This window comes from Dendropsophus ebraccatus, chromosome 9 (genome assembly GCF_027789765.1).
Source record: "Dendropsophus ebraccatus isolate aDenEbr1 chromosome 9, aDenEbr1.pat, whole genome shotgun sequence".
NCBI lineage: Eukaryota > Metazoa > Chordata > Amphibia > Anura > Hylidae > Dendropsophus > Dendropsophus ebraccatus.
Genome location: NC_091462.1, coordinates 47,230,748 through 47,257,764, shown reverse-complemented (window position 1 = coordinate 47,257,764; position 27,017 = coordinate 47,230,748). Strand labels below are relative to the sequence as shown.

General features: G+C 41.4%; 1 protein-coding gene across 5 annotated transcripts in view; it reads right to left on the bottom strand.

The window, feature by feature from the left end:
- Window positions 1-27,017, bottom strand: part of IKZF2 (IKAROS family zinc finger 2) — a 68,695-nt gene that overhangs the window by 22,386 nt on the left and 19,292 nt on the right. For 3 of the 5 annotated variants that reach the window (XM_069983208.1, XM_069983209.1, XM_069983211.1), the window contains one exon: window positions 736-1,002. In XM_069983208.1, coding sequence (XP_069839309.1) covers window positions 736-1,002 — 267 coding nt within the window. The remainder of the gene's footprint in view (window positions 1-735; window positions 1,003-27,017) is intronic. The other 2 variants (XM_069983210.1, XM_069983212.1) reach the window with 1 other exon arrangement.

Sequence of the window (27,017 nt, the reverse complement as noted above, 5' to 3'; positions counted from 1 at the left end):
TGTTCTTGCGGTCGTTTAGTCGTCGCTATTGCATACGTTTCAGCTGTGAATTCTTATTCCACCGAACGATGTGCGAACGATGAGCGAACGATCAAATGATAAAAATAGGTCCGGATCCTATTAAACGATCAACGATTTCTCGTTGGTCGTTTAATTGTTGCCTGCTATTACACGAAATGATTATCGTTCATATCCGAACGATTTAACAATTTTTCAAACGATAATCGCTCCGTGTAATACCACCCTAAGGCAGCATGTATATATCCACAAATTGTTACTAAACTCCTTTCAGGCACAATGCATTGGATTGTTATAGTGAATGGTTAGAACTTTAACATGCATTTACCTGTCAAAGAAAAGCAACACAAAAAGAATGGATACTAAAAGTGGATAACAACGCTTAGAAGTTTAAATGGGAGTCATATTGGTTGTCAACCAGTTTTCCCCAAAACAATATTCTATGGAGTTAGTTTTTACTTATTTGTAAGGCATCATTGATATTCATTGTCATCTCCCTACCAGAGGCCACTATTATGAGTAAAGAGAGAGCTTCATCCTCATCCGTGTAAACAATTAAAGGACTAGTATGTTCTCCACTCATCTGCATTTGGTAGCATAATGGAGTCTTGCAAAGGATGCAACATGCCTTCCCATTAGGAGTAAGCAATGACAGCCAATAGTATCAGGTAATATTAATATCAGATTCTACAGGCAGTTTGGCTTCTAGCTGCTTACCCGTATGACTCCTCTTATGGACCATTAGCACATTGGGGCCAATGCAAATCATGCCACAGACGTCACATTTCAGTTTACCATTCGGAAGCCGGATTCCGCTGTCTAGAGACATATCCTGGCTGACGCGGCTGTCAGAGATCCCATTGGTCTCAGCCACTGACTCTTCGAGCCCACTCTCGTCATCCTGTGACTGCAGTGGTGTGTCCCGACGGAGCGTCTTTCGGTCTCCCTCTTCATCGCTATGCATCTCCAACTTCACAGAATTTGCTATAAATATAAGAAAGCAACATTTATACTTCTTATTCCGATCACAATGCTATTTCTTTTACTATACAAACAATATTTGTACAATGCTACATACAGTAGCTACACCGAATATCTACTGTATACATTCCCTTTACGTTACTTATATGCCATACCAGTTTTCACAGAGCTTCTCATCTATATGTTTATGCGATATACACCCCCAGGCCATAGCAGGCAGAAAAGACTATTGGTACTCTATTGGCCTTTTACACAGGCCCATTATTTTGCAAAAAATCATTAAATCGTTCAAATTTAAACAATAACCTTCTGGTGTAAACGATGCAACAATCAAAATACAAATGAAAAAACAAACAAACGTTAGTATGTCGTTGATCGCATTTATCTGTGCGTGTAAAAGGACCCTAAGAAGTCAGGCTGTGATAGAATAGGAAAGGTGAATAAACTAAGGAAGAACCATGACAGACTTTGGGGGGAATTTGGCCAACATTTATCGATACAAACACATAAAAAGAGGAGAGTGTTCACAAATTATGGATATGCTTCCAATTTTAAAGATTTTCTCAATTACCTTCAATAGGAAAGTAAAAATCTGCATTGCTACATGTTCAGATGTTATAGAAATGTGACGCATATATGTTTTATCATCTCACTTCTGAATCGATCACTCTGAATATTTATTCCTCCACTCATTTCTTTAGTCATTGGCAGATTCTAGTTTACATGCATGTGTGTACAGTATAACGTGTAATACAACTTCTTAAATATTTGCCAAACACCTTCCTTAGGCCAAGTTTACACTTATGAAATTAGTGTGGCAGCATCTTCTGTAGAAAACTAAGTGCTTGGAGCTTATGGTACCCCACATTGTCCCACCCAAATATAGAACTACAGTAGCATAAATGAGAAGTGACATTCATGATTTTACATTCAGACCCAGTGAAAGAGGCGCTCTAACTAAAAAAATATATTGATAGTAAAAAATTATTATATCAGCCTGGGGCACAAAATAATAAAACACACTATAGTCCCCATGGCTGGTTCTCCGTTTTGCCCCGCTGCCTCTATTGTGGTGCTCTCCCTGCTCTACTAATGGTGTTCCATGCACAAATCACTGAAGCTCCAATGAGTTCAGACCGACATCAGTAGAGGCAGGAGAGTGCATCACTATGAGAAGTATAGAATAGTAAAATAACTTACTCTATGATGATACCTTCTGATACATAGGGAATGCTATGTGCACTTTTGTCTTTAGCAGGTGATAAGGGTTGGCAACTCTGCTTCATTCCACATTAAGGGCCCGTTCACACTGAGTAAAACAGGCAGATTGCCGCATTTGAGTCCGCTTACAATGCTGCTCTTTCCCTCCCATTGTTCACAGCTCATTGTCTAGGTTACGGACCACCACTTTGCTCTAAAACAGTGGTCTGGCGGGTGTATATATACACACACACATAAATTTATATATATATATATATATATATATATATTGCACTACATACACACTATATATCAATAGATCTACATTATAACTATATATAAACGAGTCAGACCGTTGTTTTTAGGACAGAGTGGTGGTCTGTAACCTAGAAGGAGGCAATTTTGCTAAACAAATGTATTTTAAAAAATATTTAATTTGGCAAGTATAACTATATTAGTTGAGATGAGAATATCCATTCTAAGGCATTACTAAGAAATACTCCTTTAAAGATCATGAGCCTTTCAATACCGGGAATGCATTGATGCCTGACTTGGTTTGATACTTCTCAGGGTGGCTGTGTGAGTGACCTGCTCTATCAAGCAGCACATTTGTCCCCCATAAAATACAATGACCCCCTCCTAACAGTACCATTTCTTACCCTCAGTGCCTCTTCATGCCTATAAAGTAGGAGCGAGCTGAGAAAACAACCCTCGCAGCAGCACCGTCCTTGACAGTAGGAACATGAAGCAGCTTATTACAGGAAACTTACACATGTTCACATCAGGATTTTTTTTTCATGAAAACTCTCTACTAACTTAGAAAGAAATGAAAATGGAAGTACAATGCAGTAATGTGATATTTTTCAGAAGAGTTAACCGCTATCTGTATAAAATACACTGATGTAACATCAGACTAGGAAGAAAGAAAAAAAAAAAAAGCGAGGTAGAAGATCGCTCTGGCAAACAGAGTTGACTGTTTCTACCTCCCAACTTCTCACCGTACGCTCTCATCTTGCTGCTTTTTGGCCTTTTTCCAGTATGGCCCAACATCTGGCAGGTGTCTGCTGCAAGCTGTTTGCCCCTCTCCTTGTGGTGTGTGTGTATGAGGCCACAAGTCACAGTGTCTGACCTCACGCAGCCCTATCCTCTGCTAACACATCTCCATCCTTCCACTTATAGATCCTGCCGTCAGTGCTTGTTGTGTGCCTGTATCCTCTCCCACTGGGATGGAACGGCGAACAGCAGGTCTCCATAGAGGATAAATGCTGCAAGAGGGATCTCCTCACTGCTATACAGAATCTACTGTACCTGTATCATCATAATAATATGGTCATACACATCATACTGTCCCAGTAAGTCAACAATGACCTGTATTATAAGGCATATGATCCGACATCCTACTATTATAAACAGCCGACACTATGCAGAAATATGACAAAATATTGTACTCCTTCCATTGTAATAAAGGATCTACAGCTCCAATACAATGCAATGTATATAGTAAATATTATGCAGCTTCCACAATGTAGAGATCCTAAATGCAACCTGCTAGATATACAGCTGTATAGATACTACAACTCCCATCATCTCCAGGTACTCGCCTCCTCTTGCTTTGTCACTGCCAATGTTAATAAGTTCAATTAGTTTCCCTTATAGGATTGTGCATTTTAAGTTCAATGGCGATCGTTTTTGGGGCTGTCCTAAATGTCATGAGGAAGGTGTGGATATACCAAAGCTAATTTAGTTCTGTCCAAAACATTCTGGGGGAAAATAGTTCTATAGGAAAGCATATGGACTGAGAATTGGCCCCCCTATCACCCTTAGAAATTGTGTTGGGGGGGGGGGGGTTGTCAATGATGGGGGAGAAGAATCGCTCCTTGATAAACTATTCTGTTGTGCAGAAGTACCAATCATGAGAAAATGGATAGAGGACAATCCTCCGGCTCTGGAGGAATAACCATGATTGGTTGAAAAGTCGTGTTTTAAGAAACTGTGGAATAATTGGAGAAATGGGTCAGATAAGTTATCTTTACCCTCCGCCACTCCACTTCTTTTTGTACTCCCCCAATATAATTGTGTAAACTGTAAAAAAGAAATTAAGAATATAAATAAAAACAAGAGAAAGAGAAAAATAGAGAGAGCGGGATATGTCATCGTTTTTTAATTTTAAATTAGCTTTTTTTCGCTGTTAAAATAATGTGTCTTTCATTCGCTCTGATGGGTCACATGACGCTCCCATAGCAGCCTAGGGTCGCTATCAGCTTATGTGACCCCCTTTCCAAAGCCTGCAACCCTGTGTCCTTCCCAACACACCATGTAAATGCTACTCTCATACAGGACTAAGGTAAGCCATACAGAGCTAAGCAACGGCCAACAGCTCTTTCCTAATTTCAGAGGAGAAAGCCATTGCCAGTCACTGAACCTGGCGAGTTGCACCGATATTAATCTGATGTGTAGGCCCGGTTAAAAGTGGACCAGTCTTCATTTTAATGCTGTCTGAATTACAAGTCATTGGGACTGTATAGATATACAGAGATCAAGGCTGGGGGAGTGGGAGAAGCCACCGGGAAGCACCCAAGAGACTTGTGGTTCAAGCAGCACAAAAGTGACCAGGGGCCGGACAGAAGAGGGCCCAAACATGGCTGATGGAGAACTCCAAGAGGAGGCAACAGAAACAAGGACTGCAAGAACCATTGGGAAAATGGGACTATTTTATCAAACTCTCAATCTAGGATCTATAGTATTAAAAAAAAAAGAAAAAGAAACAAAAACAAAAAACACACCTGTGCTTAATTCATTATTAAAATACACCATGTAAATATTATCAGTAAAGTAATACGGCATTGGGGGTCTCAAGGGATGGATCTTGTGAGCTCCAAGGCCATGGGGGACCAGCAGAAGCTGCACACCAAATTTTGCCAATTTATTGTCTAGTATAAAAATAAAATAGAACAGAACGTGAAATGAAGGTAAAGGGCACCGTCCACCCACTATAGGACTACTGTACCTCAAGGCTGATCACATCAGAATAGTTACATATCTTAAAAAGCACTATATAATATATTCATATTAATTTATTTCCTGATCAGGATTTATTATAGCAGTTTATCAGAGTATGGCATTGCTTAGTGAAAATCTTGCCGAGAAACTTGCAGGCAGAAAGCTGTCAAGTCCAATCAATTGCCTTCCAGTCAATCCTGTTGCTAGGTACAATACTATAAATATGTCTAGCTTACATAGGATCTGATGGCTATGTACTATATCACGTAGGTCAATAAAATCATTTTTTCCTTTACAAATAAACGTGTTAATTAAGCTAACAAAACTTTACTCCTCTACTATAGCAGTGTCAGTCTTCACTGTAGCGTTTGCCTTTTATTCAGCTCGCAATGTATATGGGTGGCGCTGTATATTATTAAGTGCTTACAGACCTGCGGCATACTTTGTCTCTTATCGTCGGAACATGCAAACACCTTTAAGTCGATGTCATTTTTAGTTTCACAACCTGTTGTTCTCAGCCTTTGATAAGGGAATGTGACAAGCATCTCATCATTATGAAAGCCTCCACTATCTTTCTTTCCTTGTGCTGTTTGAGCAACATTCTCAGTAACTGTCTCTTCCTGCATTCACATGACATTTGAAAAGTTACCTCATGTAGCGGATGATCTCAAATTATCAAAAGAAAACATCTTAGAAAGAAGATGAAGAAAAAACTGTAAGAGTTCTCGTTCTAGTAGAGTTCAGTAATTTTCTTTTATATATACACTACATATTATGGTATTACCAGGAGCGTTCTTAGGCTGGATTCACACTGCATTTTTTGCAGTCCGTTTTTTTCAACCCTTTTTTTTTTTTGCAAAAAACTGATGCATTTGTGTGCATCAGTTTTTCCAAAAACGCATCCGTTTTTGTGTACGTTAAAAAAAAAAGGATGCATTTTGATCTTTTTTTTTTTTTATCCTTTTTCCTTTTCAATGAAAGTAGATCAAAACAAATTCACAAAAATGCATCTGTTTTTTCATCCTTTAAACAAAAGGGACTGCAAAAACGCTATGTGAACCCAGCCTTAGCCATTACTTTTCTTAATCTTCTGAAAACTAAAAATCTATAAAAAGGTAAAGAGACAAAGGAAATAAAACAATAACTAAGAAAAACTCAACAAAAGCAAAAATGGAATATGCCATACAAGGAATATTCAAGAAAACACCCATCTTATTGAATTCTTCTCCTGAAAGCAGATCAAGGGCGGTAGCTATACACCTGAAAGTGTCAGTAGAGGTGGCTTCTGTACATAGGACACTCGGTATACAGCGCTTTGCACTTCAGGGGCTTGGAGACGCCTCTTTGCCAGAATTTCTCTATAAATCGGAAGCACAGGCTGAGATATGAGAAGTACCAAGTGTGTCCCTGGTCTAACAGCTATCTAACAGTGTCAGCAGTTTGGAATGCTCTTTGGATGCCCTTTAAAGACAACATTAAATCAAGTTAATCAGTAAGAGGGATTGGCAACCATCTTGCTTTCTCAGTGGAATGCTGATGGTATGTAATAATACATATAAATTAGGAATGGCTACCTAATGAATAAATACAATAGAATACGTCACTTGGCACTGGATGCTGCCATTCAAAAACACACCATGTCAGGCGTGTCTACTTGTATAAGACAGGATTCTACATCTTATGGTGCGTTTACACAAACAGATTTATCTGGCAGATTTTGGAAGCCAAAGCAAAAAATGTATTTGTAAAGTCTCAGGTCTTTCCTTTATGACGTTTCCTGTTTATAGTCAGTTCCTGGCTTTGGCTTCAAAACTCTGTCAGATAAATCTCAGCCTTCAATTAGGCATTAATTGACTCCCCATGGTTGGGTATGATTCTTATAAACTTCTGTATTGTGTGTTGGAGGGGACACAAAAAGTTATTCATTCTTTTGCATCAAAGTCAGATGTGCATCCAGGAGTATATTTCACATTTATTCTCAATATTCCTTTAGCTTTTCCTTTAACTTTTTTTTTTCTATGGAATACCATACACAGGGGCAGAGCTACTAATGCAAATGCAGCAAAATTCTGGAATTATCTATGCCAACAAACTGGCTGGCATGACAAGCACCACATTTACTATGAATTTGGGTCAAAATGGGTACGAAAGGTTGGGTATCAAAGGTTTTATTACTTCTCTATGTCTGTGTGACATGTCAAAAGTTTTTAAAATCACAGGAATACCATGCGCCGCTATTCTGGTACATTTATAGTAAGATAGTTGGTCTAAACTCATACCCTACAGTCTAAGGCCATGTTCACATGCTGAAAGACAGCGACCGTTTGTGAAGTTCACAAGTACTGGCCGGTTGAACATCACTTCTTTTTAATTGGAATGTGGGCACATTCGGGTGTGCCTGCGTTCCAATTAACCATAACAGACAATGTAAAGTAGGGCCGGAGCCGCACTTTATATTGTCTGCACAGTCAATTTTGTGCAGCCCCTATTCATGTAATGCCTGCGGCAGTGTATACAGTGTGTACACACTCCGGCCAGGATTCCATAGTAGTGAATGCAATCAGCTGCTCTGATTAAACAATGGCCATTGTTGGAAACCTGCAGCAACAGCCGTTGTTTAATAAAAAAATAAAAAAAAATACAGTGTGTAAGCGAGGCCTAAGGCCATGTTCACACATTGTGAAACACCGGCCTTTCTGTGACCTGGCCGGGTCACAGAACCCCCGGTGTTATGGAAGATCATCCCGGCCGGTACTGCAGATGATCTTCATTTCTGATTAATTGGGATGCTGGCGCATCAGTGTGCACCATCATCCCATCTCAACGCTGCACACGGTGAGAACTGACATGTTCTGTGCAGCCGCTATTCAATTGATAGTGAATCTGGACCGCTCTGTATGTATTACCCCAACCCCCCCCCCCCCCCCCCCCCCACATACACACACACTGTATATGTATACCACTGCAGTTTTTAACAATGTTTTTTGAGCTAAAGCCAGAAGTGGGTGTGAAGAGAATGGGAAATATAACAGAAGAACTTCATGTCCATGTTTGGTTTTGGCTAAAAAACTGCATCAAAAACTGTAGTGGAATGCTTCCAAAAAACGCTGTGTGTGATACCAGCCTAATGGCTTTGGCATACTAAACGACTCAAATTTCTATAAGTCAGTTATCAAAAGTCACTATTACTTTACATTTAGTAAAGATTTATATAGCAAATACTTATTTTCAGCACAAAGTAAATATCTCCATGTAAAGAAAAAGTTGGGTAACCTACATGGGTGTGATTGTTTGCCAATAGAATAAATCTTGTCTGGAGCCATAACAACATTAACCCCTGGTGGAGCCAAGTGCATGTGAGGCTTAATGTATTCTTGAAGCAAAGACAACTGTCCGTAACTTGAAGCAAAATACACTAATATAGTAAAATAATGTTCTGGAACACTGTTCTAATTATGGCAGAAAACAGAAGCAGCATCCAATGTTTTTAACTAAAGATAAACAGATCAGGAATGACTCCCGTTCGATACATACCATTTAGCAGGCATTTACAGATAGGCATGTCACACCATTGCTGCAATATTCCAAAAGGACGAGAAGACAAAGACGCCACAAGTTTTCTGATATCACCGGCCTGTTGTTTTGCAAGCAGTGATGCAGAGTTGTGTTGGAGTGTGCTCTGACAACTAGAACACAGTCTCCCAACTCATCCCAACAGTCACATCAGGAAAGTCCCTAAGGTCTCATTACTTATTTGATACCCAGAAGACGAGAAATCCCGGCCCTACAGAGTTTCACAGCTAGAAATCCACAGCAGGACAAAAGCCAAGAAGATCTGTCAGAATACAAGCAGCACACAAAGGAACTAGAGGCACGCAAGAACATCATTAGCCAAACAAAAAGTCTGTGTTAGTGCCAGTCTGATATGCCCTGGTTAGAGTGTTACCTAAGGTAAGAAGGTCAGGGAATACATTCCTAAACACCCAGCAGCTTAGAATATATATTAATAATAATCCTGTGTAAATTTTAACATTAAAGCAGACTTATCAGCAGCTAAACAGGGGTTAAAATAAGCCCACGGCAAGACGGGGCTTCTCATTAGGATTCAGGGCATACATATTTTATCTTCATAGTTCTTTTTCAGTGCCAAGATGTAGACCTTTTTCTTAATATGCAAAGGAGACTAATGTGCCCAGGAGGCATTGACTAGCATGGTAAGAGGTAGCCCCCAGAGGTAGCCAACCTATCTTCTCTAATTCACTACTCAATGATCTCTGTCAATCAAAGGGAAGGTGGGGTAGACGTATGCAAGTGGGCACAGAGATGATGAATAAGGGTCGTATTACACGGCCTGATGCTCAATGTAAGCAGGCAGCAATCTAAAAGATCATAGAGTAAATTTTTTTTAAATTCTAAATGTATGTGAAGATTTACAGTACAATATCACCAAGTTTGGTTGTTCGCATCAGTCTCGCAGGATTATCCAGTTCATACAGACTCCTCCATGCCACGGTGGGGAAAGCAAGAACGAATGGGGACTTAGGAGCCTGTGTAACTATCAGTACAGGTCTTTGCAGTGGGACGCTGCTACTCCCTTGTAAAGGCAGGACCTGTAGTGACCAGAAGCCGTGGCTGCTGCACGGAAAAAGTATTACTACATGGCGTACATTCAGATAAATGGCTGATCATGTAAAACAAGAAAGTATGCTCAAATGGGAGAACACCCTCATACAGTGGCTCCAATTCTTGCTTTTGGAGAGAAGACCCAAGCAGAATTTGCATAGGGTTTCTCTTTATGGCTCATCTCGCCATTCTAGACCTACCAGCAGATGCATGGATTACACCATTTGTATTTACTCTGTATGATATTTGAGATCCTGATAGACTACGGATCTATGCAGAGGTTAAAGTGGCCCTCTGTATCACTTTCATACAAACTAACAAACGAAAGGAAAAAAATAAATAAAACAAAAACAACTCTATACATGGAGTGAGCAAATGGCCAAGAAATAGGAAGCAGAGCTCTTGAGCCATAAGTGGGATCTATTCCCATACTCACCAAGCTCCGACTACCCAGTTGGTGAAGGAGCCATCAGATGATTGCCAGTTACAGATACAATGGCTTCCACAAGGAGGATGCAAACCTGTATAATGCCTAACCTTAAAAATTAGGCCCTATTATAAGTGTATCTGTCACACTTACTATATACTCTACAGGCTAAATGATGTGTTATACGACTGCATAGTCAATGCACTGCTGCTTTGCTTTACATATACTAGCATCTGGTGCCAACAACAATCCATGTTTAAGAAGCCAACAGTTGGCGGCTGAATTTAATTGAAAATAGGGTTGTGTGGATAGACTGGGACACCGTCCAGAACACTGTGCAGTGACACCGCGGGAAGTCTGCATTCAGCTAACATAAAGCTACTTAATATTCAAGAGCCAAGAAAAGAGAAGTTAGAGCTAGAATCAGATAGTTGCCACTGTGGCCTGTAAGTGGGTAGGAATGGAAGTTAGTGTTAAAGGGGTGCTGCATATCAGAAAATTATTAAAAGAAAACTATTATCCCAAGAAATCTTATTTTATTGATATTGGAGTTATCACTCATAGTACTGGCTTCAGGATATTTTTGCTTAATTTACCCCTGACAGGAAGTTGAAAATAAAAGAATTAAACAATGTGAATTGTCTTCAGTTTCCCAGCTCCTCCCTCTCTCCCGAGATGCAGCGTTATCTGATGTCACAGGAGGCTTGGCTAGACCTTGTCTCAGAGGTCAGACCCCCCCCCCCCCCCCCCCATCACCACCTCTGACCAGCGCCTACTGTACATCACCATGTCCCTGTCATAGTATATTTACAGCATGTAACCTTTTGCTAAACAATGCCAGAGGCAGAGGAGCAGACTTTTTATATGGCAGTTTTTGAAGACTTGATGCCCTAGAGTTGTAGAACTGTTGGAGTGTCAAAAATTAGAGTGAAGCAGTCTGGGGCCAGAAAGTCTTTAAGGGACAGGCTAAGGGCCCTATTCCACCAGACGATTATCGTTCAATCGTTCGAATCTAAATGCTAATCGTTCGATTGAAATGCAGTTAACGATTAACGACCAAACCAAAAATCGTTGATCGCTTTATAAGACCTGGACCTATTTTTATCGTTGCTCATTCGCAAAACATTCGCAAATCGTTCGCATTGAATAAGACATCGTTCAGTCGTTCGCAGTAGATACGAACGCAATAGCGAAGAAAAAACTATCGCAAATACGATCATAAGTAACAATTATCATTCCATGGAAATGAGTGAACGTTTTCAGGTCTTTCGCAATAGCGGTCGTTTGAGATCGTCAATCGTTAGCGATTATGTGAACGATAATCGTCCGGTGGAATAGGGCTCTAAGAGCTATGGTCAAAAGCAGAAGGTAATACAGTCCTCATCACGGCCGGATACTGAAAGTGGCAATAAGTCGAGAAAACAGGCTAAACTCTCAATGGACAAATCCAGACTCAAATCACAGTCTTAGGGGTTTAAAATAGAAATAAGTGAACGTACAGTAAATTTAGATTTGCTTAATCCCAGATACTCAGAATTTGACTCCCGGCGGGTGGAGAAGATGGATGCAGCCCTAGGGCTGCCTGAAAAACATAGATACAGTCATATTGCTGTATCCCTCTTTTTCAGTCAGCCCTAGGGCTGCATCCATCTTCTCCAGCCACCGAGTTAAATAAGTCAGTGAGTGTCCAGGACCAAATGAACCTGAACTGACTGTAAGGGCCCTATTCCACCGGACGATTATCGTTCGCATAATCGTTAACGATAAACGATCCAAACGACCGCTATTATGAAAGACCTGAAATCATTTGCCCATTTACATGGAAACATAATTGTTACTTATGATCGTTCTTGTGGTCGTCTTGTCGTCGCTATTGCGTTCGTCACTACTGCGAACGACCAAACGACTTCTTATTCAATGCGAATGATTTGCAAACGAGCAACAAAAAAAATAGGTCCAGGTCTTAATAAACGATCAACGATTTCTCGTTCGGTCGTTACTCGTCAACTGCTATTCAAACAAACAATTATCGTTTAGATTCGAACGCTTTAACGATAATCTGAACGATAATCGTCCGGTGGAATAGGGCCCTAAGTTTGCTCTTCTCCAGTTGTAAAAGAACAGTGTCCTCAGCAGCAAATCACTATAGACAGTAACACAAACTGGCTAGTCGTTATACGGTGTATGTTGTAGCGTATCTTGCTTTGCTTTTTCCATATATCTCTTATAAACCTATGAGGAAAGGGCCATTCCGCATGCTCAGGAACCCCACCATAGAACTCTATTACAACATAGTATCTACAGAAGATACACACAAGCTATGGTTTTTAATAGTTTTTTTTTTTCAGTAAAGACTAGATATTTTAATCCACCGATCCCAAAATCAGGGACAAAAATTTCCCAAGAAAGAATAGAGTCCTTAATCCCTCTATAGGAGGCCCCATGGAGGATGAATGGAGAGCAGGCAGCAGTGCCAGCACAGGAAGGGTGAGCCCCTCACTCATTCTGAGGTAGACTGTGTCTAGACCATGGAGGATGAGGATGTGTCTCACAGGGGACCACTTCACACAACCATATATTGTTGTACATTTCCGATAATTTTATGTGCTAGCTGTCTGATAGCAATCACACTTCTGTTGGAATGGTCTGACCACCGATAAGTGGCAAACAACTAGTTGCATGATAGGCCATACGCAGAAATGCCATGTAGCAGTGACAACTCTATAATATACATGACATAGTATTGATCTCTGAAGATGACGATACCGATTGGGATCTTCTGTCTTTAGAAACCTCCACTGGACACACCCTATTTTGCACTTGCTCTGGCAGCACCAGCACTAGCTTACAGCCATGAAACCGGTTCCATAACATTTTCCTTAGAGAGTAGCTGTAATTCATGAATTCACCCCCTGGCTGACCCATGTGAGCCTCGCTCGACAAAGACGGTGTCCGTGGTATAAAACTTTATAAGAATTTATAGCCTGCTGCAAAGGAACCAGAGGCAGACCCCTACACATCAGGGTATGGCCACACGTTGCACATTCCCTGTGGATTTCTGTGCAATTGTTGTAGCAGTAAAAGTGCATGAGATTGAAACATTTTCATGTTGGGAAAAAAAAAAAACCTGTGCAGAGACTAATGACAATTTATTGCAGTGAAGTCAATATCCACCAAAAAAACTGTATTGTGCACCTCTTACCAAATCTAACACATTATTCTCCACTATTTTTGAATTAAAGGTCCCCATGATACACATTAGACTTTGGACAGCTAGATTCAGACATCAATGTAAGGTGTATGGGGCTCTCCCAAACAACCAGATGACGTTAGTAGAGATTAGGGTCAGGCGTGATGGAAAATCACAACTGACCCCTTTGTTTTGGGAGGGATAAGCCACAGGGAGAGCTCTCTCTCTCTCTCTTTCTGCAGCATACCCCTTTCCATATAAAATACATAAAAACTTGGCTATGCTGAATGTTCCCGTATATGGGGAGGACAGGCAGTGGGTGAAAGAGATAAATGACAGACAAACGATTATTTGGCCGTCAGTTATTGGAAGTGTATGGAGATTTTGGGATTGCCATACGACACACCCGTCTTGAGCTTTACCTTTCTGACCCCACTTAGAGAGGTTCCTCAGTAAATTACAACGTTGCGTTCTTTTCCTGAAAGTATATGGTCATTGTGTGGGGCTCAAAAACGCATCAAACTATATTTTTGAGTCCCACACAAACACAGCAGAATAGTAAACCTAGGTCACTGAGTCCAGTTTCTGCTGAAAAAAAAGCGCAACAAAAATCTGGTGCAGTAGTTTAAAACAACTAAAACTTCATCTAAACTTAAACTAAAGTAAGCGTCAGGTTTATCGAACAGTCTGAGCCACGGAGCTAAATCTGGCACATTCTTACATGCAGACAGTGCAGACAGTGTAAACTTTAACAAGAGAGATTAAGTAAATATGGGCCAGTATGGGCATAGTTACATTTAAAAAAAAAAAAGATTAAAAAGTCTACCCATTCTTTCAGCCATTTGTGCATGTCCATTTTATTGAAAGCCGCAAATACTGAGCAAAACAAAAAAGTTCCTAATACCTAGGACATGTCAAAAGCATTAGTGACAGGTATACCTTAAAATTAATGTATACATGCACAAACATACCTTCTGCTATTGAGTTCAATAGAATTCAATACATGTGGTATAGCTCATCGGCAGGCTACTTACATATATCTCAACATAGGGCCAAAAACGTAATGCAAATGCCTCCTTAGTAAACTACCTTAATAAATCCTATTTCTTAAAAGAAAAAGGAGTCTTTGATAACTGCAATTCAGATATATAAAATGGATATATAAAATGCATTCACACCACAAAGATACCTAAAAGCGACTCTGTACCCACAATCTGCCCCCCCAAACCACTTGTACCTTCGGATAGCTGCTTTTAATCCAAGATCTGTCCTGGGGTGCGTTCGGCAGGTGATGCAGTTATTGTCATAAAAACAACTTTTAATCCGTCAGCGCTGTGTCTAACGGCCGGGGCTTACATTTGTATATGCATTAGGCTGGCACAACCTCTCTGTCCTTCCTCCCCACCCTCCTCATCATTAGGAATACTCCAGGCAGATTGCTTCCTATTCCCCACCTGTAGCAGCCCGGCACATGGGCTGGACCGTTAATACACCTGTGCAAAGCTCAAACAGCAGTAAATGTTCCTGGATCATTCCTAATGATGAGGAGGGTGGGGAGGAAGGATGGAGAGGTGGTGCCAGCCTAATGCATATACAAATGTAAGCCCCGGCCGTTAGACACAGCGCTGCTGGATTAAAAGTTGTTTTTATGACAATAACTGCATCACCTGCCGAACGGACCGCAGGACAGACCTTGGATTAAAAGCATCTGAAGGTAAAAGAGACCTGTCAGCTGGGTCAGCCCGCCTGAATCCACACCACCCCCAGACAGGGGCCAGCACACATACACGCTCCTGCGCTTCCCAGTCCCACCGCAGTGATATAGCCATCAGCTTATCAGCGTGCTCAATATGCAGACGAGCTGAGATGATTTCAAAGGCCATACAAAATCACTGCTCCAGTGATTTCCTATGGCCATCAGACTCATCTCATCTGCATATTGAGCGTGCTGATGAGCTGACGCCCATATCTCCACGGTGAGACCCAAATCGGGAAGCGCAGGAGCCGGGGGCTGACCCGACTGACTGGTCTCCCTTAAACACTGTTCAACATGACAGGTTATCTTGATGTTTGGGGGTATGTGCACACACAGTAATGTGGACTGCTTTTTTACCAATAATTAACTGCAAGGGCCCTATTACATGGGATAATTATTATGCAAAAAAAATAAAATTGACTATGGTTATGGTGAACGATTTCAGGACGTTCCCAAAAGCGATAGTTTATCGGTAATCCTTAACAATAGAACAAAGAAAATCAAGAGTTGGACCCGTTTTTTAGCTGTCAAAATATGCTATTTTTCAGCATATATTTTGGCATGCCCAAAATGCATCTCAACATAATGGCCAATTGTTTGGGCAAAAGCTTTTGTTGTATACAGCATGAAAATCAACAACTGTCCTTAAGGGTACAAACCCACACACCGTATACGCAGCAGAAACGCAACAAATACGCAGCAGATTTGATGGTGAAGATTTGATGCTGTGTTCAGTTACTTAGATCTAATCTGCCGCGTGTTTGCTGCGTATTTGCTGCGTATCGCAGCAGTAAATACGCTACGTATACGGTGTGTGGGTTTATACCCTTAGGGTACAAACACACACACCGTATACGCAGCAGATTTGATGGTGCAGATTTGATGCTGTGTTCAGTTATTTAGATCTAATCTGCTGCGTATTTGTTGCATATTTGCTGCGTATCGCAGCAGTATATACGCTGCGTATACGGTGTGTGTGTTTATACCCTTATGGCGCAAAAACAAAACTTTACAGTGCAAAATAAAAAAAAAAAATTTAAAAATTTAAACTTTTAGCCTTTTTTGTTTGTAAAATGTAACAATGTACACATAGCCTCCCCCTTATTTCCATCAAGGATCCAGATAATGTGTTGTTCGTCCAACAAAGTCTTCAACAGATAAAAGGAAAGTTTTATTTTTTCCTCTCGACTATAGGTTATCATTCATTTTCCCGAGGCATTCACTACTGACATAGCCAAATAGCAAAATCAATTATGGACATGTTTTGTACCACTTCATTAAACAATAGTTTTTAATCTAAAGGCTTTCTAACCCCCTACTAAATTATAGACAAAATTATATTACAGTAATGTAAATGGCATATTTAATTTACCAATGCTATTGGAAACAATACAATATGAAATCTCCTGACCTTGGTGATATAATAAAAAGTATTTGTCATGGAATGAGGAAACCTAGCAGTCATAAAACAGTTAACGTGTAAGGAAAACCCAGAGCAATGCAGGGAGAAAACATGGGAAAGTTTCAAAAAAGTTACTTGGTATCTTATCAGAGGGGGAAATCAATTTATGGGACTGAAACCTCTGGGAACCCCCAAACCCCTTAACCCCATAAATACTGGAAAATATTATACCGAAGAATGCTCCAAAACATCCATGTTCACCATCTTTTGGGAAAGGATTGATGGAATCTATATCTTGAGCCAAGTCCCAGGACACTGATAGATCTATTAGGAAACACTACACTGACCTAAAATGAACAGAGGACACTGTAATGAAACAAAGTACCGTATAAGACAACTTTTTAACCCCAAAAAATCCTTAGAAGTCGGGGGTCGTCTAATACGCTGGGTATGGTTGCTTCATACGGTGGGGAGTTTAAAAATGGCCGCATCCCCACCATATGAGGTGACCACTATAAAAAAAAAAACACAGTTAACTCACCGGGGGCCCTTTCCCGGCATCCTTCTGTGTCCCGGAATGGGCCCCAGGTGAGTTAACTGTTTGTTTTTTATAGTGGTCGCCCCATACGGTGGGGATGCGGCCATTTTTGAGCTCCCCACCATATGGAGCAACCATACCCGGATCCCCGAAGCTCTCCCAAGCAGCCGAGCTTCTCCGATGAGATGCTCGTCTGCTTGAGAAAGCTTCGGGGATCCCTTGCACAAGCAGTGTACGTCACACTGCCTGCGTCGGGGATGGGATAGGAGACGCGTGGATGCCGGCAACGGACCCCAAGTTAACTGTTTGTTTTTTTAATTTAGCTGCAGTTAACCCCTGCCTGAAGGGGTTTACATTTTCTGGCACATAAGGTTAACCCCTTTTTAAAAGTCAGGGGTCATCTTATATGCCCAGTCACATTATACGCCGGAAAATACGGTAAATTGAACATTATTAGTGAGGAGCACAACCCAAGTCCGATCGTTCAGCATTTGATTACCAGTGGCTTAAGACATTGGATGCAGCAATGGCTGCCTGGAAAACATGGATATAGCCATAGGTTGTATCTATGTTTCCCAGATTCCCTAAGGCTGCATCCAACTCCTTCAGCCATCGATATTTAAATGCCAAACAATATGAATCCAGCATGCTCAAGCTGTGTTCATCTCTAGTCATTCTACATCTAGTATTACCAGGATGGCCAATAACCATACCATGCCACTTCTCAGAAAGAGGAGAAAATGTTACTTTATTGAAATAGTAGTAGATGCTTGGAACAAACTTCCAGCAGATTAGGTTGGTAAATCTAAAGTAACTGAAAGCAAAGATGCCTGAGGTAAACATATATCTATTCTAAGATAAACGTCTTTTCCTGCCAACAATGTTCTAGGTGTCTATCCCCTGGCACTATTTACAGTTGACATAGAGAATGTTATTAATAAAAATAAAAAAATAAATAATAATAATAATAAATAATAATAATAACAGTGCCCATCTTATAATAATCAAGAGTTACATCCTGTATTAACACAACCTACCACATTCAAAAGGGACCATGGTGCAATTGCAGGAGGTAGGGCCTACTACAATGCCACTTATTATGGCCAAGGGTCCAAGGCTGATCATGAGTTAAATGGCAAAATATGAAGGGGAAAAAAAAAGTTTTTGTTGGTTGAATGTAGAAAATATTATAAAGACTTATATAAGTGATGAACTTCCATAAATAATTAAAAAAAAAGATACTTAGGGGGTAAATGCAAGAGGGTTAGGCGGTGGAGAAGACCAGATAGACTGGTTAACCCTGGACTTTCATAGCACTTCAGCCTTATTTACATATTCAGGAAAAAAATTAAAATTTTAGTTCTGGAACAGACTATAGGGAAAGAAAGGTATGCCATCACAATACTGTACAAACAAAAAAAGCGATGTACTAGTGGTACATTCGCTTTAAACCTTTTACATGAACAGACCAGCCCCGGCGTAGGGATGCCGGTGCAGCGGGTCATTTTTTATTTTTTTAACTGCCGCTACGATTCCCAGACAGGAGGCCGGTCTATCACCATCCATGCATGAAGCACTGGAGGTGGGCCTGCCAGCCCTCAGTGTGACAATCTCCCCTCCCCTCTGTAACACCGCTCCATTGATTCTATTCCGTTGATTGGTTAATAAAAAAAAAAAAAAAAAGAGCCGCAGCACATGAATAGAGGTACATTCACTTTAAATAACACTTTTCAGAATGCTGAAGAACTGAAAGTTCAGTAGTAACTTAGCATTAACAGAGTGTACTAGGAAATTTCAGCTTAGAAGCCTGAATGCAGCTATGGAATAAAATACAGGCATGATACATGATAAGGCGAGGTTTATATCTGCATTGGAAACTCTGTTGGGCATTACATTCCATTAAAAATACAGCAGAAAATAGTGCAGCCTGCAGCGGCGTTATGGCCAGTAAAATACCAGCACATAAACCCGATGGACCACACTGAAATCAATGGAGTCTATCAGGCATTGGAACGGAAAACCAGAAATTTTACGTGTATTGCGCATTGTACATAGTGTGTCTTTCTTCAGCTTAGCCGAGAAGATCAGTATAATTATGGCACGAAGGAGGTTTCCTTATCATCCCCCGTACACAGCAGTGAAGGGAATCTTACAGTATCTGAAGTAAAGAAACAAACAGATCTAAAATTGCTTTTACGAAAATTTATATCCCAAAAAACCTCACAGCGTAAGGAAGACGTTAACTAAGACGGCTATGATGTGTGCGAGTGATGCTCAGCTGCAGATCAGTAAACAATTGCACACATGTCACCCTTCTGTTCTTGTCCTTTGGGCACGGTCACCCTCGGGAGACATGAAACTCCAAGGAAGATCTTTAAGTAACGGAGAAGGTGGAGAAGGGAAACCAAAATATCTTAGCAAAGAAAATATATCCAGTAAACCACTGTTGTTTGTCATCAGGGATAGGCGTATTGTTCTGACATGGTGGAGACTGCCTGCAGACGCTCCATCTGACATGGTGGAGACTGCCTGCAGACGCTCAATCTATTGCCCTGCTATCATCTACAGTAGCATGCACAGAAAACATGCTGCTCCTAGATTTTATCTTATCTGCCATATCAAAGGGTGCGCAGAAGTGCTCCGCGCCAAGGACATGTTACCAGGCGTTAATAGTGTGTAGCAAGTATGTGGCGACAGACGTTATTGGCACATTGCCAGCAGTATCTGTTCCCATATACTTACCACATGCTATACCGCAGAATTTGCTGTGAAAAGCCATAAGATTAGTATGAACTTAGGAGGAGACCAGAAATATATTTGGGGAAGTGAAAATTACCATTTTGATTTTTTTTTTTTATAAAACTGCATGACCTTAAATGCCATGGTTAACCTTATGGATTATCATAGTCCAATATCCAGATCTATTTAGAAGCACCCATACTGCTTGATTTACACTCAGGCCTCCTTTATACGTCCGGTAAATTTTTCTGGATTTCTTATCAGGAAATCTGGATAAAATTCGAGACCCATAGGGTTCTATTGGGCATGGATAACTTTCAGGATTTTCCCAAGAGGTTAGTCTGCGCCTGAAAAAAGCTATGCAAAATCTAGGGTATGCCCTCTATTTGTCCAGAATTCCTGCACTATATGGGGGCATTCGGAATTCTGGACAGCTCTGGATGCACATCTGGAATGTGTCTGCAATTCTGGATGCATTATGTGGCAGCCCAGACCAGCGCTAGCATCCAGGCAAGTGCCGCCGGCCCTTTAACTGTTCACACTCCTAATCAGGAGCGCATACAGGTAAATGCAGCACCATGATTGACTGGTCCGGGAGCAATTGCCAGGAAATGTGAAGGGGGCCTTAGTGTTTGGTGGCTTTTTTCTATTCAGACAAATGGGACTGAATGCTGGTGGCAGATCTGTTGTCATAGGGGGAGATTTATCAAAGATTTATGGATAATTGAAAAACTACTGTATATACTGTAAATGTAATAAAAATAAAGGAATAAAAAAAAACTAGCATCTATATGGCTGTTACTGTTGGTCATTGGCCAACACTGGCCAAAAGCGGACGGTGGCCATGTACAAAAATCTGACATGGCCAGGCATCAGACCTCCTACTGACTACAATCCAACCAAAGTGTACCATTACCAATCACCTTTGTGACTGAAATGCGTCGGCCATTGTTTTCCATGACAGGTGCATTACTTTTAGAATTTCAGGGATAGCCTGCTCGATAGATTTGAAGACATTTATGGCCACAGCTTACAATAACAAACCTATAGTGTAAATGGAACATATGGCCACCATCCAAGGTGTGAGGGTCACGTTAATACGAGGTTTTTAGTGTTGGTACATAATGTTAGGGAACCTCGTATGCCCTACTTACATAGACAATCATGATAAGAACAAGTCCCCTGTGCAAAGCAAAAAGGCGAGTACTTAAATCCACCCGGATATAACCTTGGAAATGTTGAAGAGAAAATGTGGAAAGACCAGAAACTTGTTCTGTTGGAAGAAAATACAGGTGGGAGGGAATTTATGTAAGAGAAAAAAAAGTGAAGAAAAAAAAAACAGGTTGACAGGTTTTGGCCACAGGCCAGAATAACCTGGAGTATCTAGGAAGGTGCGGAGGGGACTGGCGAAAGGTTTGTTAAGGAATGGGGTGGATGGGACGGGTCACGCAACTGTAACACAAACACAAGCCATGTCATTAACTCTTGCTTTACTGTAGTGTGAACAATCAAAAAAACTGAAATTTAATGCTGCCTTAGCAGTAATAGTGACAACTGCTATTTTGTAAGTAACCGTACATATTCTAATCTCAAATCATAGGCTACTTACATGAATAATCAGATACACTAATAACTATGTGCAGTTCCAGGTATGGTCTTGGTGATGTCAACATTAATATTTAGCAGTATATGATTGTAGGAAAGCTGGGTGACATCTAGTAAGACCCCACCACAATTTTATTGGGATTGTTGTCACTGTTTTCTCAGGCTCCCAAATATCAAGCCTGATATATTATTGAGAGGTACATCTAGCACTCCAGCATAAAATACACTGGTTTGCCATTCAGTAGTCTAGAGAAGTTGTGAAACCACCTGTAACGCCTGGAGTCGTGGATCCACTGGACCGTCACTAGCGATGGTATTAACCGCACCAGGGAGCGGAGTCTAAGGGGCCGCCGGTTTTCACCAGAGCCCGCCGCAAGGCGGGATGGACTTGCTGCGGCAGGCAACCCCCAGGTCGCTACCCCTGGCTTGGTTGCTAGTGACAGCAGGCGAGGCGTGGCAGGAGCAGTAGGCAGATGGTAACGCAGGCAGAGGTCTGTAGGCGTAACCGCAGGTGGCAGGCAGAGCTCAGGAACAATGGTAAAGCAGCGGACAGGCACCAGGGACCGGGACAGAGGACAGGGACTAGGAACAAGGACTGAGGTCAGGAACAACAGGGAGCTGGGCCAAACGCTATGGAAAGCATGTAGAGGCTCCAACACCTGTAGTGGGGCAGGGCTGGAATTATAGGAGAGTGTGATGTGCAGCAACCAATTAGGGGCGGACTGCCCCTTTAAAACTGAGGCAGCCGGCGCGCGCGCGCCCTAGGAGGCGGGGCCGCGCACGCCGGCCGGCACAGCGGTGACAGGAGCGGGGCGAGGTAAGGCGCCCCCCGGGGCCGAACTGGTAGCAGCGCCGGGTCCCTGCACATGGACCCCGGCGGCTGCATGGAGAGGTCGCGGCGGCGGCCCGGAGCACGGGACGCCGCCGCGGCCGTGACACCACCCTGTGCAAGCTGTAATGGTGACCATACAGGAGATCGCCCAGCTTTCCAAGAAATGTGAATAATAGGATCTAGAGATTTTAGGTGTTGAGATGGAACAGCTATGTCCTGCTCCTCATCTTGGTAAAAAAAAAAAAAACAAGGATCAATATTGCCATTCTGTATGAATGAGAGGCTATATCACTGAGGTTTACATAGTGTGGGACGGGTGAGGAACAGGTAACCCTGAAAGATTATTATGTACTGTCAGGATATGTTGCCATTGAATTTTTATTTATTTTTTTTTCTGCAGAAATCAATAGTATAAGCGATTTTAGGAAACTTTGTAATAGGTTTTGCTAGGTAAAAAAGCCTCTTTCTGTACTCAAAAACACTCTGTTTTCCTACACACACACACACACACACACACACACCTCACTTCTTATCTGTGCAAAGCGGTCTTCATTACAGAGGAGCAAAGTGAAGATGTATTTGCAAAGTCCCATTATAACCTATGGTGGGGGAAGGGGCTGAGGGTGATGTGTGAGCAGGAAGAGCAGACAAGTAGCCCAGCCGTTTGGAGACTGCCTGGGCAGATAAAACACTGGACTCACAGGTCAGAAAGGTCAGTGCTTATCTAGGAACTTGGCGAGAGAAGATTGTAGGATGATGTTTTGTGCAGGGGACACTTCTCTCCTCTCCGTGCTGAGCCCACTCAGCCCCTCCCCTTTCCATAGAACAAATGGACACAGAAATCCTGCTTCTTCTGAAGTGTGTGTGTGTTTGGGGGGGTAGGAAAACAGCTTTTTGAATACAGAAGGAAACTCTTTTACTTAATAAAACATATTACAGGGTTTCTTAAAATCGCTTGTCCTATTCATACTTGAAAAGCATTTATACTATTCATAGTCCTGAAAAGTGCCATTTAAATGACAGTTACGCTTTAAGGGTCTTTGGAGTGGGTACAGGTAAAACTGCAACATATTACATGTCATGAATCACTGAAGTCTTCTGTGTAAAAAGATACTTTTTGGGCTACAGCAAGAGCTATATCACCAGAAAAGGTCTGAAAACAAGGCCAAAGAACGTTGTAAACAAGGGCCAAAAACAGCTTAGATGCAAAACACAGGCTCACAGTGTAAACATGGGCCTAAAGTCAGTAGTTTTAAATAAAGTATCCCTGCAAGTTCCACTGCACCTTCTGCTAAGATGAAAGCCATTATCTGCGGCAGATCTCACCTCAGCTGTCCATCAATATGTTTAATGCTTTAAGGGAGTTGGAGAAATTAAGTTTCCCAGACTCCCAGCAAGAGTGTCAGTTTTCTTCTCCTTAGAGGCTCAGTTTCTCCCTGTGGCCACCCTACAACCCCCCCGGCTCCTGCCCCACCCAATGTCAATTATAGAGCTGGCTAACCACAATTCGGGAGAAAAGTGTAGAAGTCAGAAATCTGATAGGGTTGTCACTTTGGTTGCCTCAGGGCACATGGCAATATGGGCATGGCATCACTCACCTGTCTTCACTTAGCCTTCTGTAGAGAGAATAACATACAACAAATATCTAAAATGTCAAAAGAATGACACACCACCAACTATGACACCTGCTTTACACTAGAGCATGTACAGCTACATGTGCCTCATATTACTTTATCATGGTAAGCAGAGTCTAAGTATTTTTTGGGTAAACTGGAAAGTTGTAATGCCAGCAATGACCCCCCTCCCCAAGATTGTATACATATTAGGGGCCATCAACAAAGTGGCAAGATGGAACACATTAGGGAAGAAACCCAACAATGGGAATGCCGAGTCAAAGCCGAGAACAAGATTTATATCAGGCTTCATTGACGCTATATTGTTTAGACTTCTATATCTGTTCTTAATAGAATAGTGACAAGTCCAATGTGTCTCATTGCGACTATATTCAGTCCATTTCCACTCTGTGTGGGCCTCACATGGAAGACCCCCATATCTGCACAAACAGAGTATATAATGTGCCCATTAGAGAGGAGTGCAGGTGGAGCATGCTCGAGTCTGATCAATCGAAATTTGAATTCTGGTGGCTGAAGAAGTTGGATGTAGCCCTAGGGAGTCCAGGAAAGTGTATACAGCCATATCCATGTTTTCCTTGACTCCCTAGGGCTAAACCCAACTTCTTCAGCCACCAGAATTTAAATGACGAATAAATGGACTTGAGCATGCTCCAGTTGCACTCATCTCTACTGTCCTTAACGTTAATAGTTATGTTGGGCTATATATAAGGGTGCAGAGGCATAGCCAACTTGGAGCCTAAAAGGGTACAGAAATGTAGTGGGAATATAGCCTTACTTACATACTGGCTCTTGCATGGGAACAAATGTCAGCAGATAGGGGACAATAAAACTCCCTACAGGATTAGAAAAACATTGCTGCAGTTTCCTAAAAGAGCAACCTGTGGAACACAAGTGCCACAATTTTTTTTTTTGGGGGGGGGGGGGCAGCCATGAATTTCTATGACCCCTTTAAATTTTTAGAAGCAGGACATTTGTTCCCTAACCTTGCAGTCAAAACTGCTATATAGGTGTTTAAACATTCTTTAGCTAGTGACGCTCTACATCAAAGACTCAGATAAGTGCATAGTTTTCTATAGCAATTACACAGAAAGGCAGATGGACAGGGCCAGACAGACAGATTGTTTTTAGGGAGAACTTATAATTGCAAAAAAAGAACTCTGAACTTCACCCATAATAACTGCATTGCTGGAGGGAGAGTGAAAATACCTATAAGAAGGTGGAATTTGACAAGGGTTGTTTAGACAATAAATCAGAACTGGATCTTCTTGCTTTCCTTACCTCCATCTGAAACCCAGAACTTTTCCCAACCTATCGAAAAATTTTACATAACCAGCTAGAAAAGCAAGTCTTAAAGCAAGCCTGATATAATTACTGTATATTAGCTGTGCTTTTTACTGCTGAAGAATCGCACCAACCACAATTTTCAGTAGATTACACTAAAACAGTTCTCATATGCCGCCCTTGCCCTAAACAGTTCATACCTTACCTCGTCACGCTCCAGGTCTTCTGTCCTCTGCTTGCTTTCCGACACCATAACTGCAGCTTTAAAGCAGTCTCTTAGCCAATCACTATTACACGCAGGAATGCGCGGTCAGAGGAAGATGATTTTGGTGTCAGACCATTCAACGTGATCAGCCGATGATCGTTGTTATCGGCTCATCGTTGTCTCTATTTCCCAGAGTGATAATCATCTGAGGTGGCCTGGTTCGCCCAATTACTGCTACGTGTAATAGGGCCCTTAGCATCAAGCATTGAAAGAAAAGCTACCTTTAGCAGCAGAGAGCTATTGCTCTCCAGTGCCCTGTGTCCCTCAGTGTCCCTCTGCCATCTGTCCTCTCCAGCAGCCACAGCCTGCACAGCTCTGGGAGTCGGGGCGTGACATCACCATTTTATCCAGGAAGTGAAGCCTTGATGAAGTAGTAAGTGCAGGGGAAAAAAGCACTTTATGTGCATTTCCTGTAATAAGTGTATATTGGTGATTTGTATAACTTTTGGGGGGCAATACAATACTTTAATAAAATTTTTCGCCGGACTTCTCCTTTAATAGTAACTTATGACATCACTGTACGGCTGGTACAACATCGGTCATTTTGTTTGACAATGGTGTGCACTACTCTGACATAATACTACTACAGTGCCTACTACTATTTGCCTTTATTTTCATACCGACTGTTGCAATGTAAGACATACCGTTAACATCTAAAGGGAACTGATGCAGTGCAGTAGAAGTCAAGATCATAAAGATAGGTGTGATATATATTTAAAGCACACACTACATTATATGATCTGAAAAGACTAAAATAAACAGGATCCAAAATAAAAATGTACATTGCTATAACTTGTACCCAAAGCTTGTGAGTTGCTGCATGAGTAGCGCATGAGTTCTGCACATGCTCAACAGGAGTCATCAGGAAAGGATGGTAAATCATGATCACAGATTGTACTTTACTATTGAAGTCTGGGGGTGTTTTTTTCTTTTATTCTAAATTAATGGCGGTACTATCCATAACGTTTTAGATTATTTTTAGGGCTTTTATTTTATTTAGCACACAAAATTAAACTTCGCTCTGAAATCTGAAACAATGCACGCTTCTCTTGTCCAGCTGTATGTGCCTGACCTATAAACGCAAATGGGTTTTTCTTGGCGAATGACATTTCTAGACGTCTGGGACCTAACCAATCTGATGCTACACTATCTAGTTCTAAAGACATCACTGGTGAGACAGAAGATAAAACATTTCACTGATAGAAATGACAGAAAATGTAAAATGAAAAGTAATATGGTTAATATTTTGTTTTATTGATCTTGGTTTACATCAGCTTTGTGGCCTCAGTGCATAATGGAAGCCATGGTGCAGTGCTGGGTCTATTGTAACAGGACCTTAATGGTATCGGACAGACCCAATGATTTACATTGGAGCTTGACAGGCTCTTTCATGGTTTCCCCTTTGACAACATGAACTGCCTATAACACTTATGTGAACACAGGGTAACATGGTACGAAGGAACAGGAATCATGGGAAAAGTAGGGCACACCATGACACCTATGCAAAAGCAATACTTAGATACAAG